Source organism: Triticum dicoccoides, chromosome 1A (genome assembly GCF_002162155.2).
Source record: "Triticum dicoccoides isolate Atlit2015 ecotype Zavitan chromosome 1A, WEW_v2.0, whole genome shotgun sequence".
Taxonomy (NCBI): domain Eukaryota; kingdom Viridiplantae; phylum Streptophyta; class Magnoliopsida; order Poales; family Poaceae; genus Triticum; species Triticum dicoccoides.
In genome coordinates this window covers 556,190,585-556,193,684 of record NC_041380.1, presented here as the reverse complement: position 1 = coordinate 556,193,684, position 3,100 = coordinate 556,190,585, and the positions used below count along the sequence as shown (strand labels likewise).

Below are 3,100 nucleotides of genomic sequence, written 5' to 3'. Positions count from 1 at the left end.
TCATAAAATCTTAAAAGGAGACGTCCCATCGACCAAAATCTCTTCATAAAATCTTAAGAGACGTCCCGTCGACTACAAAGTGTGTATGGTAACGAGCCCAACGAGGTGCTTGTGTAGAGAAGACGTTTCGGTCGACTACGTCTACGGTAACTTTTGCCGGCTTAATCTTTTTGAAGGGTCCTAGGGTAGGATGTGCGTTTATAGAAATGAGGGGAAGGAATGTATACCATCGGAATAAAGAAATTACACTTTATTGCCGCCTTCGAGTGTCCTCGATATCCATTTACACCAAAGTATATGGACCATAACTCGTACTAATACAGAACCGGACACGAGGAGTACATCAAATCGAAGGCAAACTTTTACACCAAATGAGCTGAAATCACGAAAGAGTGGAAACATACAAATATGTAGAAGGCCCGCGAACGACCAAACACTACTAAAGCAAAGCAAATTAAGCGGGAACACATGCGTCTAGTGATTCCTGGTGGTGGTGGTGGTGTCCTTGGTGGTGGCGCCGGTGGTGTTGTCCTTGGTGGTGTTGGTGTTGTCGCCGCCCATGCCCAGCGTGTTGGCCACGGCGTCCTTGGCGCCCACCACGGCGTTCACCACCGTCTCCCCTGCCTGCTGGAGGACGCTGCCGGTCTTGTCCTTGCCGGCGACGGCGGACTCCTTGGTGTACTGCGCCGTCTCCGACGCCTTCTGCTTGGCCGCCTCGGTCGCCTCGGCGGCCTTCTGCCTGGCCGCCTCCGTGGTCTCGGCGGCCTTCTGCTTGGCCGCCTCCGTCTTCTCGCCGAGGGTGCTGGCGGTCTGGTCCTTGCCCTGGGCGGCGCGCTCCTTGGCCGACTGCGCCGTCTCGTACGTCTTCTCCTTGGCCGCCTGCGCCGTCTGCGCCGTCTTGTCCTTGGCCTCGGCGGCCTTCTGCTTGGTGGCCTCGGCCGTCTCGCTGGCCTTCTGCTTGGCCGCCTCCGTGGTCTCGGCGGCCTTCTGCTTCGTGGCCTCCGTGGTCTCGCCGGCCTTCTGCTTCGTGGCCTCCGTGGTCTGCCCCGCCTTGTCCTTGGTCGCGCCCATCACCTGCCCGGTCTTCTCCTGCAATTCATCCAACAGACAGAACATCTCAGATCACCGCCGGAGCAACGGCGCATGCGCGCGGCAGAGTGCACACTACACACCAAGGAGGGAGACTAGGGTTACCTCGGTGCGGGCCTTGGTCTCGCCGGCGTGGTAGCTGGCCTGGTTCTGGTTGGAGGCCATTTTGGTTTCTTGGAACACGAACTGGAATCAATGGGAAGGGGGAAATCTCACTCGCTTTAGGCTTCTGCTCGACTGTGCTTGGAGTGGATCGGCTTCTTGTGATATGGTAAGGAGCTTGGAGCAGGTGGCCTTTATAGGCAGAACCTATGAGACACGTTGCGCGGCGGTGCTCGTATGGCCGCCACGTAGGGAGGACACGCGTCGCCGCACCCCCGGCCGTACCTTCGCGAAGCTCTGCCATGTAGATGGAACCGATTCGACCGAGCCCATGCCGGAGGAAGAAGAGGCCAAAAGCGGGTGAAGAAGCTGCAATAAACAAGTGTAAAGGGGTGGCGCGTGTGACGGCAACGAGTCATCTGCCTGCCCGGCAGCAGGGTGCACGCACGCTGGCGAGCGATCGAGCACAAGTTGGATGCGGCTCTCTTGGTGGCGGTGCGGTGGTGCATGCATGGACGCCATCGTCGCCGCCATGTGCATCGGCATCGATATCTCTGATCCGTCGACGTGTTGCCCTCGATCTCGGTGTGATTTGTTTGTGCGTGCGTGACGCTTGTCTCGCCGCAAAAGGAAACCACACGAGCCACACGAATAAACAAACGCGGCGTCGCTCCATTCGATGAGATCGGACGCTTCTTCTTCCAGAAGTAGCAGCGGCGACAGCGGGTAAAAAATTGCGCCCTACGCTCGCTCGGAAATCTCGCGATTTAACCAAGAAAGAAAAACATTGTGAAGCTCAACGCATCGGCGCGTCTTTGTCTAGCTTTGAGTGAGACGAAAGAACACCTAGCCTCAAGGACGTCCTAAATGGCCTAAACTAGCCATGCCCGCGCGGGGGCACGCCGCGCCCCGTAGATACATTATATGTGTATGTGTTTGTAGTCAAACTTCTATGAGCATGTGTTTGTAGTTAAAAAAAAAGCAAGACATGCACATGAAGAATTTGCAAAGTATACATTTATTATCAGCATGGGTGCTTCATTTTGCAAGATGGAAATTATACATTGTCCTTTTTTCCAAGCAAGACCGGACACATTGCACTCATTTGTAGCTTATATCATTCTTGTGGAGCCTTCGCCGGATGTGTACCTCCAATGAAATGATGCAAAGCATTTGCAAATTGTTTCATGTGATCTATAGGTGCTTAGCGACAGTGCATCCAACAATGATTTTGACAAATAAAGGTGGCATCAATATGATATGCATTTGATTCAGACCAATCGATTGCGAGTTAAAGTAGAAATAAAAAATTTCATTCAAGCATAATTCCCTCATTGTTCCTCCTCGGGTGTCTCAGGTTCGGTTCCTTTCCTTCACTCACTGTTTCTGGTTGTCGTGTGCTTCCTTGGCTTGTTTTGCCTGAATTGAGCTTCTCTGGATAGTAATAAGATTGATGCTAACATGTACTACTTCAGTACTTTACTTGTTTCTTAGTAAGAATAGTGATCAAATTCTTGTAATTCGAGGCAGCCTGGCTACTTGAAAAATGTAACTTTTATTAGTATTGCTGTCTAGGTTGATGGGTTGGTGCATTTGTTGTACATGACAGAGAATTTCTGATTTTGGTAGTTTGGTCGATACATTATCTTTTCCTTTTGGATGTTTGTGAATTCTGACATGTCCAATGGGGAAACAAATGCTCAATTTAGTTAGCTTACCTTAAATTCGGTTTTACCTGTTGAATTATCACATTGTGTTTTATCATCAATTTCTCACAGTTATGCAACCCTGGCTACTGGACATTTGTAAAACTCTTGTTTCCTTTGTGCAGGGTGGTACACCTCCTATATTTTGAGAAATAAAACTTATGGTTATATGATATCATCTAAGGTGAAACGTTGAAAGGGCT

At 50.8% G+C, this 3,100-nt stretch overlaps 1 protein-coding gene across 1 annotated transcript; it reads right to left on the bottom strand.

Annotated features, from left to right (window-relative positions):
- Positions 1–235: 235 nt before the first annotated feature.
- On the bottom strand, positions 236–1,353 carry LOC119289203 (late embryogenesis abundant protein, group 3). Its single transcript, XM_037568587.1, has 2 exons — positions 1,195–1,353; positions 236–1,089 (listed from the first exon to the last, which is right to left on the bottom strand). The coding sequence occupies exons 1-2, from the start codon at positions 1,252–1,254 to the stop codon at positions 475–477; spliced, it is 675 nt and encodes a 224-aa protein (XP_037424484.1). The 5' UTR covers positions 1,255–1,353; the 3' UTR covers positions 236–474.
- Between the last annotated feature and the right edge of the window lie 1,747 nt (positions 1,354–3,100).